Here is a 12,595-nt window from a genome sequence, read left to right as displayed (position 1 = left end):
TTTATTTAGACGCGCCAAACTCGAGAACTATCCAACCGATTTCACTGAAATTTTCAGTTTGTTTCTTTAAGCAAGAAAAAGGGTTTGCTGACCAGTCGAATTTTGGAATTTTATTGAAATTTAAGGCTCAATTTTTGCATGAATACTCGAATATTGGAGTGAAAAACTACCGGCGTACATTAATATTACATTTCGTTGGAAAGGCCAGTTTTTTCTGCCTTTTATGCAATTTGTTTCAGTTTTTAATTACGGCGGAGGTAATTCGCGTTTCTAACTCGAATTTTCGAAGGCTTCGCTGCATTTCAGTCACTTCTTCATTAAAACTATCAATAAAAAATAAACAAATTCTTCCACAATTTCTTTTTTACACCATTAGGAAGATCGAGTATTTTACTCTAGATCTCGCTCGACCTAAAGTCGAAGATTCAACCTTCTACCTCCATTAGGAAAACAAGTTACAAGCGAATTAAGTGAAGCTCAAAAATCTCTTCTGCATTCAAATTACAACCGTTTTGTTTTGTATTAACATGATTACGTCTTTTAGCTTCTTCGTTTGTTTCTTCGTTCTCATTTTAAATTCTTGAAAGTATTTTATTTTATAGCGACCCACGGCCTTGATATGTTGAACGGGGAAAATGCCTTTTAATTCAGGATAATTCCCTGCGTATTTTTGTAAAGAAAAAAAAAGCAAACAAAAGTTTAAGTGATTAGAGGGAAATGCTTGAAACTTGGGTAAAATGAGTGAACATTTTGTTAGTGAAATAGAATCATTCATTTTATTTCTGGATGGGAACAGAAATTAACATTGCTCAAAGAGATTCCTTTTAGACTTTATAGGACGAGCACAGCCGTGCGGGTACTATTGAAGTATGTAACGAAATCTTGTTCAATCTTGAATCAATTTTCACCCACTTCCTGTGATCGGATTATTTGTAAATTTGGTATGCGATTTCAGACTCAATGACAAAGCAGTATTCTGTAATCAAATCAATTAATTTCCCATTAATTTCAATTTGGTTCTGATTTTATTCAGCACTTTTGCATACATCCTCTAGTTTGAGGGCGAAAAAATTCTCGGACAATATTAAAATTATGTGTCGATAAAAAGCCCTGAATTTCCCGCAGCAGACAAAACTTGATCAATTGTTCCAAGATATTTAGAACGGGGATTAATTGGCTTATCTCCAGTTTCGCCGTCATTTAAAGTTTCCTCCCTTCACCCCTTTACTATACCTGTATGATTGAAACTGAAAAACAGGGGGGGGGGGGAATTTTGGCAAAACTGGGGAGACACAGGCAAAACTGGGGGGGGGGGGGACCATTATAATTGCTTTAAACTAATGTCATGCTTAAATGTAGGTGAGCCTTCAATTGGAAATTCATTGTTGATCATGGCAAGGCTTAACTGGATACGCGTCTTATCAGGCGCAGTCATTTCCACAAAAGTTGTAGTTTAAAATCAATCAATCAAACAAAAAACCCGGTCAGACTCCAGCGACATCTGTTAGATTTTGTGGCAACTTTTAACTATATAAACATCAGATAGGTTTAAAGAGAATATTCAAAATTGAGTTCAAAAGTGTTTGAGTTAATTTAAAAGCGGATTTTTTTCTTCCCGAAGAAAAGTGTTTGAAAAGAAATTTTAGGTAAAAAGTAAAAAAATATGGAACTTTCTTTCAAGAAATATTAAGTTTCAAAACAAAATCACATGAATATAAGTTGAGGAAGATGTTTATTTAGTTCTAATTAAATCAATGTAAAATTCTGTTAATGAAAAACATTTTGTAATAAATTATTAAATTTTTCAATGACGCATTTTCAAAATTATTTGAGTAACTACAAACCTTCTATAAATATAAAAAGGAGTTAGTAATAGTGAATATTGATCATTTCTTATTTATTGCAGTTTATGCATTAAATATTAATTTCAAACGAGCTTAAAAAGAAGTTTGCTGTTTGAAAACGTATGTGAATAAAATGTTTTGTTGTACTGTTTTGGGGGGGGGAGAAGGGGTAATATCTGCTTTCAATTAATAAAAAAATCATTGAAAATTTGGTTCTGAATGAAATTATGCGTAATATATTATAAAATCAAACATTACATCTTATTCACGAAATCATACTGTCTATTAAACATATGAACTATGCTCAATAAATTGTATCAACGAAAAATATTTTGTTAGTTTTACTAAGCAAGAATTAATAGCATATGCTTCATCAAGCACAATTGATAAATATATTTATGGAAAATTTCAAAAAGTTTTTAGTAATTTTTTCCCCATACTTTAAAGTTGAACTCAAAATTAGTTATTTAAAAAAAACAAATGCTTTATAAATTTATATTTAGAGTGTTTTTTGATCTTTTTGACACAACGGAACTGACGTATTTCGTCAAAATTGTTAACACGTTAACGCCCTTAAAAAGCGACTCCGTATGAAGTTTTTTTTAAGTCAATGACTCAAAACAATTGGTATAGCTGTTCTGTTTCCAGAGGCTAAGTTTTTCAGCAGTCTGCGACACGAATTAAAAATCAAAAAATAGTTTGCGAGGAAACCTACATTACATTAATCATCGCAAAATCCTCTTGGAGAAATGATTAAAAATAAAATACCAAAGTAATGTTCCATCACTTTTTCTGGGGGTATACTTCCAGTAACCTATTATGTACAATATGTGTAAACGCTCACATACATAATATATCCAGAACTTTGTGAGGGTATAACCCAAAAGTGATAGAGTTCCGGGTTTTCCAGAGAAAGAAAAAACTGGTAAAATTAAAGTTTCATGTTTTCCTTATGTTTCGAAAATTAACTTTAATTAACTAGAACTGTAACGATTAATAACTGCTCCTTATGTGCAGCTATAAGGGTCTGCCTTAGTAAAAATTGTAACCGGTAGCTAAATCTTTTCATTGTTTTCGATGATAGAATCTGAATAATAAGTGAAAACTTTTGAAGCTTGAGTGTATACGCTATATGACTAAAAAATGTTTGACAGTATACGGCGTTTTTGGAGTTTTTGGAGCGTTATACCCTACGGGAGCAGCCCTGAAATACTATACGTGCTGCTAATGGATTATATCCCAGAAAATACAGGGTGTCCGAGAAAGATCCGTACAACTTCAAAAATCTATTGAAAAAGAAAAAATAGGGTTAAAGCGAAGCTAATTAATGCATTAGATAGAATAACTCAAAAAGTTTTTTTCTGCAGTGTGTTTCTGACTATACATGGCACTACATGTCACGCAAAGGAATATTAAAGCATTTCAGTCATTTCAATGGCTGATCGCGTGAAGAAATCTCAATGTGTTGCGTGGTTTATTGAAACAAAATCCGATACGCAAACACAACGGAACAAAACATCCAAACAGCTGTAGCTACTGCTGATGTTAGCATGCTGAAATGGTCGTGGATGGAATTGGATTATCGTCTTGATATTGTTCGTGATACGAAAGGGTCTCATGTAGAAATTTCCTAAGGTAATAACTTAAGTTATAGAAAAAAAAAACTTTTTGAGTTATTCTATCTAATGTACTAATTAGTTTCGCTGTAACCCTATTGTTTCTTTTTCAATTATTTTTTGAAGTTGTACGGATCTTTCTCGGACACCCTGTACAATACAGATCTTCATTACCTGAAAAGTAAGACTTACTTTCTTTAAAAATTGCAGGTTTTTTCCCCTTAAACTGCGAAATAGTCCCCAGAATTTCTCAAAAATCTGCAACGCAGGTCGCACCGTCTCGCTGTTTCTGCTACCGAAGTTCTAAATAAGTTTAATGAAAAAGATTCAGCTCAAATCGGTTCACAGAATAAGGACTTGTGAAACAGCGCTAACAAAAAAATTCATTATAATTTGAACCATGAATATTATGCTTGCCATTTATTTTGATACTTCAAAATTAAATAATTTATAATGTAAAAATTGCAATTTTTTCATTCCCGTGTAGATGAAATTAATTGTTTACGTTGTCACTAAATGTTGTACATTACATGTATCCAAATAACGCCGAAAAATAAGTTACTTAATTTTTAATAGAACCTCAATTAACCAGATGATTGTCACCCCATTCGATAAATCGAAAATCCCGTACGAAAGAGAGTTCTTTAAAATGGCTGTCTGTAGATTTTAACTCTGGGTAAAACGTACACATTTTTTATGAATGAAAATTTTAATCGTCATGGTATTTTTAGTATAGCAGTTAAATGTATTATTAATTCTTTAATTTTAAATAAAATTATACCATTAACAATAATCCCTAATGAAACAAAACTTTGCCATCAAATTAGATCGCTTTCAAATTTTAAAGCATTATACAGGGTGACAAAAAATAACTTGGACACACATGATACAGTGGTGGTCAGAATTATAAGGACAGCAGAAAAAATGCACAGAAAGAAAAATAATTCAACGAAATTTATACACAAAATGCCTTTTTATGCTAGAAATCATTGTGGAATGCAGTACATTTTAAAATACGAAACATAAATATTTCTCCGTGATTAATAAAAATGTGAATCTTAAAACTGGACGAAATTGTAAGGACAGCGAGCGTTTTGCCTTATAAAACCATAGCAATCAATAATATCTCCCTGCGCTTTTTTTCAATCACTTTTATCAATATTGATGTTATGTAAGGTGAAGAACGTTCATAGAAACTTTTATCCTAGTATTTTCGATGTAGAAAATGAGTTCTTACTTGTTTCGATATTGAATACCATTTTTTCATACTTCGAGTGCCAGAATGCCTCACTAAGTTTCCATTAAACATAGATCGAGCCTTTTGTGTTTTGTCCGGCCAGTACAGTAATAGGCACTAAGCAATGATTTTGAGGTGTGAGAAACTTCTAATTATGCATTGTTCTGCTGGAGCAAATACAGTTTAAACTCGTAATTAACGTTGATTTTGGTTTAAAAAAAACATTGCTCAGTACGTTAACATTACTCTCATAATTCATTCCGCCCTACACAAAAAATATTGGTACAGTTTCCGTCCGTTGTGAAACTTCCTTATACCATTACTGAGCCGCCACCAAATGTACGCTTTGAGATAACTTTTTTCCCTTCACAGAGTTCGTACCAGAAGTAGCAAAAACCATCTAATTGAACTTTTTCTCATCGGAAAATCAAACTTTTTACACAACGTTATTTTGGCACGCTCAACCTTTGGTCTATTATGAACTTTTTTAAGTGTCTGTCATGACACTAGTTCACATTCTCTTTTTGTAAAAGATGAACAGTTCGAGCACTATATCGCAATTTGAATTCCCATCTAATATCTCTTGATGTTTGGTTTTTGGAGCAATATCGTCTCTTATCATCTTTAATTTAACACACACAGAACTAGAAGACTCCTAGAAGACTACATTTTCTTCTTTGTCGACCTTATTTGCCGGAATTTTTGAGAAAGTTTTAATCGACCGATCTCTATCTTATATAATTAAAAACTGAGCGTATGTACCTATGTATCTATGTATGTCCAAGCTTCTTCATCCGAACGACAGTGAACTGACCGTCGAACCAGGTATCGAAGGATTCGTAATCTTCCCGTCTTCATGTTTGGCTATTTAACATAATCCTCCGATAATAATTAGCGGAGATATCAATTAAAAACTATTAATTATGACATTTAGATTTCGACACAAAATCCCTATTTTTCGAAGGCCATCCATTGAAATTATTATTCAATACTTCATCTCAACTTTCTGTAACAATACTTTTATTAAAATGTATAGCGTGAAGAAAATTATTGAGATGAAAGATCTGTTGGCATTTTTTTTTTTTTTTTTTTTCGAATATGAACGGTAAACTTTTTTGTTTACTTTTTGGGAGGGGTTCCCGCAATCTGCCGCAAAATTTCACTGACTTTTTTTTTTTTTTTAGTTCAAGCCTGAGTGTTGAACTCGTGTCATTTGACATAACTTATATTTTCGAGGTTAACCATGCAAAGCCGGGCGACGCAGCTGGTCTATTCAAAGTTGTTGCGATTTGACGTAGAATATGTCGGGAAAGTTTTCAAGCCACTACTTTTTTTTCTGAAATTCTTTAAGTTTTCTACCTAGCGGGGACGACTGTTAATCGCTTACTAAGCATTTATATCGTTATGTAGCGCAGTTTGTAGAACAAAAAACATGCAAATTTTGCTTTTTAGAACGCACAAATCTAATTGTCCTTCCAATTTTGTTCATATCACATGGATATCTAAACTCAAACTTCCTTCTACCGAGTAAGAAATTCCTTTGTATTTCCAATAAAAGTTATTGAAAAAATTTTCATTTACTTTTAGTTCCTAGACATAAAATTTGCATAACTTTTCGACCAAATGCAGCGAAGATGTGGTGGTTTTTCCTTTTGTACTTATAATGTTGACCACCACTGTACATTATAGTTTTAACTCTAATGACAATTTTACGATCAAACTTCAAATTTAATATGAATACATTATTTTGTCTAATATATATTTACAAATTTTTAAAGTAGCTACCTTTAGCCTTAATACAGAGCTTTAAACGTCTCACAAAATTTTTGCTATGCGGGCCGCAACTCATTTACTGATATTTTCAATTCCTTGCATAGGGATTTCTGCCAAAGTTTTATGAGGTTTAACACACACCCTTGTCTCCAAGACATTCTTTCATTGCTGAACGGCGTCAACAATCCCAATCTGTAATCATTTTGGGTGGGATATGTTCGATTGGGAGAACACCACTTGTTTTTGTTGATCAAGGGGTAACGATTAATCAAAAATCATATCGCAAACTCTTTTTAGAAGATGTTGTCATACCTTGGTCGCAAAAGCTGTTTGGAAACAAAAAATGGACCTTCCAACAGGATTTCGCACCTGCACACACAGCTTAATGCTTTCAGGATTGGTGCAAGACACATTTTCCGGACTTCGTTGGAGTTCAAGAATGGCCACCGTATTTCTCAGATTTGAATCCCGTGGATTATTCTGTTTGTGGATTATTTTTTTCTCTGTTTCCATCTTAGAGACAAGGTTGTCTGCTAAAAGTCATAAAACTTTGGCCTCCCTAAAGAAATCTTTACGCAAGGAATGGGATATAAGTATCAGTAAGTGCGTTGCGGCCCATTGCCGAAAATTTTTTGACACGTTTAAAGCTTTGTATTAAGTCTTAAGATTGCCACTTCGAAATTTTTTATATATTAGACGAATTAATGTATTCATACTAATTTTTAAGTTTGGTCCTAATATTTTCATTAGCATTAAAAGTATAATGTATCATGTGAGTCTAAGTTATTTTTTGTCACCCTGTATAAACTTGAATTATTAAGTGTGCTAGAAATTTGTTGATATGGATAATTTAAATTTTTTCACCCCCTCCCCCTCTTTCCTTCACATAGATACCCTAAAAAAATATCAGTTTCAAAAAAGATTTCGAGAGAGAACCCCGAATCTCCTACCAATCTTTCTTCTACTTTTGTCAATAGTTTCTCTTCTGGTAACGTTAGGGCTCCTCCCCCCTAACTTCACTAAAGATAGCCGAAAATTGCGTTTTTCAACCTTCAACGTCGAAACCCCCACTTTCTTAACATCACAAAAGATAACTTAAAATTCCATTTTCAGCAATTTCTAAGGGAGACTCAACCAAAACCATTTCTTCCAAAGAATAACACATCGGGAATGGAACACCTGCTATTTCCTTTGAGAGAAGCGGATACAGCTTTACGTTATTAAAGGTTGCCGAAAATTAATTCAGTCTTGCAAAAAATTTGAAGGAGAACCCTATCCGCTTTTCTTCTAATACTACCGAAAATTGCCTAAAATAACAATTTTTGACGTCAGTTTTGAAAGAAGGACCCTGACTACTCACCCCCTCCGGAAAATATGACTAAAATTGTTTTTGAATCTTTGATTTCGAAAATGTTCCGCGAGAGATAACGCCCGATCCTCTGTGCTTCCTCTGAAACAAGAAGTAAACTTCGATTTCTTTGTGAAGAAAACCCAATGAATTAAATATTTGGTTAGAAACAGTAATAAGAAGTGGTACCAACATTTAGAATAATTAGCCTAAATAGAATACAGGCTTCTTGAACCATTGGTGAAGCAAATAGTTTAGCATAATGAGCAATAGAAAGGTTTAACGCTCATAGAAATAATTTGAGCTAACGTAACTATTGAAGTATGACCTCTTAATTCTTTACAATGAGAATATAAAGAATTATTGCAGATTAAATGTCAACTGAAACCAGATCATTTGTTTTATCAATTTCATCAACTTAAGGCACAAAATTTAAACATTTTCTTTAGAAGAAATAACGTTAGAAAGGGATTTTTTACTCAAAACAGCTAAATTGTCACTGTGTCATTGCCTATTTGACGAACATTAGAAAATCCATAGTAAGTATGTGGTCGACTACTTACTGGGTATGTAAACCAAGCAGTATAGAATCAGTGATCAAGCAGCCATGGCCGATTATTGGAAATACAGAAGAATTCAGTACCCAATGGTCGACCATCCCTCTAAAAATAATCGAGTCTATTCGAGACTAAAATAATCGAATTTATTTTTTAATTGAAACGTTATGTTACACAACTCATTAAAACAGAAGTAAAAGCAGATTTACAGTAGAATGAAGGAAAGAAGAGTACTTCTTTCCTTCATTCTCTTCTTAGAAACTTCAAGTTTCGACTTCAAGTTCAAAAGTTCAACTTCAAGTTTCAACTTCAAGTTCAAAAGTTCAACTTCAAAGTTGAAACTTCAAGTTCAAACGTTTCTCTTCAAGAAACTTCTTCAAATTACATATTTGAAGAAGTTTCTTCTTAACTGAAAAATAAATCGAATCGCAAACTAGGATGATGGGCACACCATTTAAAATAAAATGATTCATTACTACTTAATAAAAAGTACACACAACTTCACTGTTATTGGATGATAATAAGGGATAGGTAAATGAATGTGAGAATGCATTATATCCGATTTTGAGTTGTATATATTCTATTTATAAGTAGTTTTATGTCCTTGTGGTCGACTACTGGAGACTGATCGACTACTGCAGCACTTGCCCTATGTTGCTTCGTCTTTATGCCTAAACAATTTATTTTCAAAAATCACTAAAAAATGTTGTAATACAGTTTGTTTCAATTACACTACCTTCCCATTTTCCAACTGACTCTAAAACCAATCAGAACATATGTTGTCTATAAAAGAATAAAAAAAAGACAAAAGGAGCAAACACGAAGGCAATTTTAACGATATTCCGGTTTTCTTTTTCCTAAGCAAAACGTCAAGTATATAGCTAATGTATTTCTGTTTTACTTCATCCTATTTTTGCTGGAAAAGAATAAGTGCTATTCAATTCTTAGTCCAATGGCAGACTGGTTTCAGTCTTCCAAAATAGTGCTTCAAGAAAAATAATAGACTCTTGAAAATGTCATTGAACTGCGTCAAACCAAACCAAGAGAAATGTTTTCCTTAATATTTTCATTTCTATACCTGGAATATTTTCTCCGACTGCCTACCAAGTTTATTTTTGAAAAGACTCAATGAACTTTTAATTAGTCCCAGAAAAAAAGATTTTTCTTTTCAGCTGATTTCGATAATTGTTTTTTACGTTTTTTTTCTCGTAATTGTATGACTTACTTGTTCAGTGAGACTGATAGGTCATTTCATTTTGTTTCTAACTAAACTGTAAAAGCATTTATTTTAAATCGTGATTGTATGACTTACTTGTTCCGTGAGACCGATAGGTCAATTCATTTTGTTTCTAACTAAACTGTAAAAGCATTTATTTTAAATCGTGATTGTATGACTTACTTGTTCCGTGAGACTGATAGGTCAATTCATTTTGTTTCTAACTAAACTGTAAAAGCATTTATTTTCGCGAGTCGTAATTTTCGCGAAGGTAAAGATATCGGTGAGTTTGCGACCAGAAAAATTTGAAATTTTTTTATGAACAGACACGGAAAATTGAAAATTCCGCAGTACAAAATTATTCCACGAGGCTTAAATTTTCGCGATTACGATGATTCACGAAAATCGCGATCTACGGTACATGGAAAGAGTTCGATCATGGTATTACTCTACTGGCAATCATCCAAAAGCTCCCGTCTGCATTTGAATTAAGTTTCTTGCGGGGGCTGCGGAGTCGGAGTTGAAGAGCCGGATTCATAGTCGATCTTTTTTCCTCCGACCTCCGCATCCGCAGCCCTGGTTTTTAGAAGCCATGTAGCACTCAACGTTTCTCTCTAGCTTTCTTTATATTAAGCCCGTGGCCTAGAGTGACCAAATAACTAAAATTGTTTAAACTAATTGTAAAGTTCTGAGTAAAACGCGTTTTAAGTTCCGGTCCTACGTTGGCTTTCATTGAAAAGATTTTCTAAATCATGATGTATAGCAGAATCTAACAGAGCTTCTAGTACTATCATTTGCCCCAAAACGTAGGAGAGGTTCACCTACCTTCTGTGCTGGTTATCTCCAAATTTTATTTTTGGCACTTACATCGCACTGCCTTATTTGTTTCGCACTCAATTTCCCCATGTGTTCATAAGCTTTGACTACATCTGAAAACATTATTCAATTTGATAAAGAGTCCATTTTTTAAGAAATATAGAAGTTTAGCTATGTTGAAAATTAGTACAAGTGAATGTAAAGTAAAAACCGTTGAAGCTGTAGTCTCTAAAGCTTATATTAATATGCAGTTCAGGGGTAAATAAACGCATTTAAATAATTGTTTTGTAACATCTTTGAGGAACAAAAATTGCTCATCCAGTATATTTCAATTTGGTAGTACTATCCGTTTTCGAAAGCAAAGACTAGCACTCCGGATAGATTCCATTTTAAAAATGGACGATAAGATGAGGATGGACACTTTAAGCTCGCACTTGTTTTTTCTCTCTTTTTCGGCGCAACTTTATAAAAACTGCTAACCACGTTATTTGTCAATTTTAATTACGGGTTTTCCACCCTATTTTGATAAAATCAGAGCAGACCTGACGCATGCGCAAATTGGCGGGAGGTCTCAGCTAAGAAAGACAGACAGTACAGTCAACTCTCGATTATTTGAAGTCTTATAACTGGAATATTGTTTTATGTCAGTCTTCATTGTGTTCCAAACTCTTGAAAAAGAACGTAGGATCTTCTCATAACTCGAATTATCAGTAACTCGAAGGTTTTAGTCGGGTCTTTGGGACTTCGAGTTATTGAGAGTTGACTGGATTTGAAATAAATGGTGTTGTTACAGCGAACTTTAACAATTACAGCGAACAGTTGTAGCAAGAACTCATGATATCACTTCCTAAAACCATTACCAACGAAGTTTGTAAAGAATTATCCTTGAAAATAGTAACCACAGAGCTATAATTTATCCAGAGAGCGCACTAGGATTATATTTTGGCTGTACAAGTGACCACTACTTCTTGGCGAGTACAATGACCCAATGACCACCACTTTCTCCTCATGTTGTTCGCCAGCTTTTCTGCCTTGAGGTTAAGGATAGAGGTGGTTGTATACCAGCTTTGAGAGTTTCACCACCGAAGTCATTTCTATGCGTCTTTTGCAAATCATTTAAAGCCCAGAAGAAATCTCTTCTTCAGAAATAGTCACATGCTTTTGCTGTAATTGTATTTTTATCCACCTCAACTCCCTCACAAATACCAATGTTTTCTTCCTACAGATCGTGCATGTGCCCAAGGTGATCCACGTGCACAAGTCCGTGCCCGTACCCAAGCCATACCCAATCCCGAAGGTGATCAAGGTGCCCAAGCCGTACGTCGTCCACATACCGAAGCACGTGCCCGTCCCGAAACCCTATCACGTGCCTATTCACATCAAGATCCCTAAGCCCTACCTGGTGCCCGTACATAAGTCCGTGCCCATCCCAGTGCCAAAACACGTGCCAGTGAAGGTCGAGGTCATCAGGGTCAAGCCCCTGGTCATCAAGAAGCCAGTGCCCGTCCTGTGAGTATCACAAATTTGTCTTCTTCCTTTTAGAAATCTTCTTAAGAATGAGTGGTAAGAGCTGAAGTAGTATTTCCTACACCGCCGTGACCTACGTAAGTGGAGGCCTGCTTGCTAAAAGGCATTCGAGATCGTTTCGGTAAGCTCGTCGGCTTGGCCACAAAATTCAAACAGCTAATTGCTCAACATTTTCAAAGGACAAAACCTGCAGAAACTTCAGAAAAGGACTTATGAGTTTAAACTTCAATAAATCTGTAAGAGCATAACGTGCTGTTATAATATTTTCGTGGAAAACGACAACTTTGAAAAATAAAAAATAAGCCAAATGCTTGTTTTGCAATCAAAACCGAGTACTACGAAATAATAACGATAAAGATTCCAATCATTCGTGTTGCTAAGAAAAACATACGGTACTTCCCTTCACAGTTGCTTCCCTCCTCCTAACGATGCATATAAAGCTGTTTAAATCAACGCGCAAATAGAACCATATCTGGTCTGAGAAAATTTAAATTTAAAAATAAAAGTCAAGTGCGTACATCTTCAAAATATTTCTAAAACGCAAATATAAAACTTGAGTTAAATCTTCGAAATTTTTCAGAATATTTATTGAACAACAACGTATAAATTCATCCTCATAAAATTAATTAAATACCATGAAATGCCTATAGTTGGGACAGAC

At 34.1% G+C, this 12,595-nt stretch overlaps 1 protein-coding gene across 1 annotated transcript in view; it reads left to right on the top strand.

Annotated features, from left to right (window-relative positions):
* The window catches only part of LOC129224303 (uncharacterized), a 30,164-nt gene extending 18,244 nt beyond the window's left edge, over nucleotides 1-11,920 (top strand). The window contains exon 3 of the mRNA XM_054858736.1: nucleotides 11,633-11,920. Within this exon, the coding sequence (XP_054714711.1) occupies nucleotides 11,633-11,920 (288 nt within the window). The remainder of the gene's footprint in view (nucleotides 1-11,632) is intronic.
* The last annotated feature ends 675 nt before the right edge of the window (nucleotides 11,921-12,595 follow it).

This window comes from Uloborus diversus, chromosome 6 (genome assembly GCF_026930045.1).
Source record: "Uloborus diversus isolate 005 chromosome 6, Udiv.v.3.1, whole genome shotgun sequence".
NCBI classification, from domain to species: domain Eukaryota; kingdom Metazoa; phylum Arthropoda; class Arachnida; order Araneae; family Uloboridae; genus Uloborus; species Uloborus diversus.
The sequence above is the reverse complement of the archived record's forward strand: the minus strand, read 5'-3'. Positions and strand labels throughout refer to the sequence as shown.